Genomic DNA, 282 nt, shown 5'->3' with positions numbered 1-282 from the left:
CCTGGCTTTCCGGGTGTTCCAGTGCACCCAGTACATCCGGCACGCCTCGTCGCCCATGCACTCCCCCGAGCCGTGAGTGCGCCGGGGGCTCTGGCCTGCCCCGCCCTCCACTCGCGGCCCGCAGGGATGGGGGGGCAGCTGGGCGCCCGGACCCCAGCGCTGCCCCCTCCGCTCCCCACAGGGACTGCTGCCATGAGCTGCTGGGGCACGTGCCCATGCTGGCCGACCGCACCTTCGCTCAGTTCTCCCAGGTTTGCCCCTGAGGCCCCAGGCGGGGTCCCC

At 73.8% G+C, this 282-nt stretch overlaps 1 protein-coding gene across 4 annotated transcripts in view; it reads left to right on the top strand.

Annotated features, from left to right (window-relative positions):
- The window catches only part of TH (tyrosine hydroxylase), a 7,075-nt gene that overhangs the window by 4,131 nt on the left and 2,662 nt on the right, over nucleotides 1-282 (top strand). For 2 of the 4 annotated variants that reach the window (XM_077755889.1, XM_077755837.1), the window contains exons 8-9: nucleotides 1-72; nucleotides 182-251. The exon at nucleotides 1-72 is cut by the window's left edge and continues 30 nt beyond it. In XM_077755889.1, coding sequence (XP_077612015.1) covers nucleotides 1-72; nucleotides 182-251 — 142 coding nt within the window. The remainder of the gene's footprint in view (nucleotides 73-181; nucleotides 252-282) is intronic. The other 2 variants (XM_077756005.1, XM_077755952.1) reach the window with 1 other exon arrangement.

Source organism: Crocuta crocuta, unplaced genomic scaffold, assembly GCF_008692635.1.
Source record: "Crocuta crocuta isolate KB4526 unplaced genomic scaffold, BGI_CrCroc_1.0 scaffold653, whole genome shotgun sequence".
NCBI lineage: Eukaryota > Metazoa > Chordata > Mammalia > Carnivora > Hyaenidae > Crocuta > Crocuta crocuta.
This window is presented reverse-complemented; position numbering and strand designations above follow the sequence as displayed.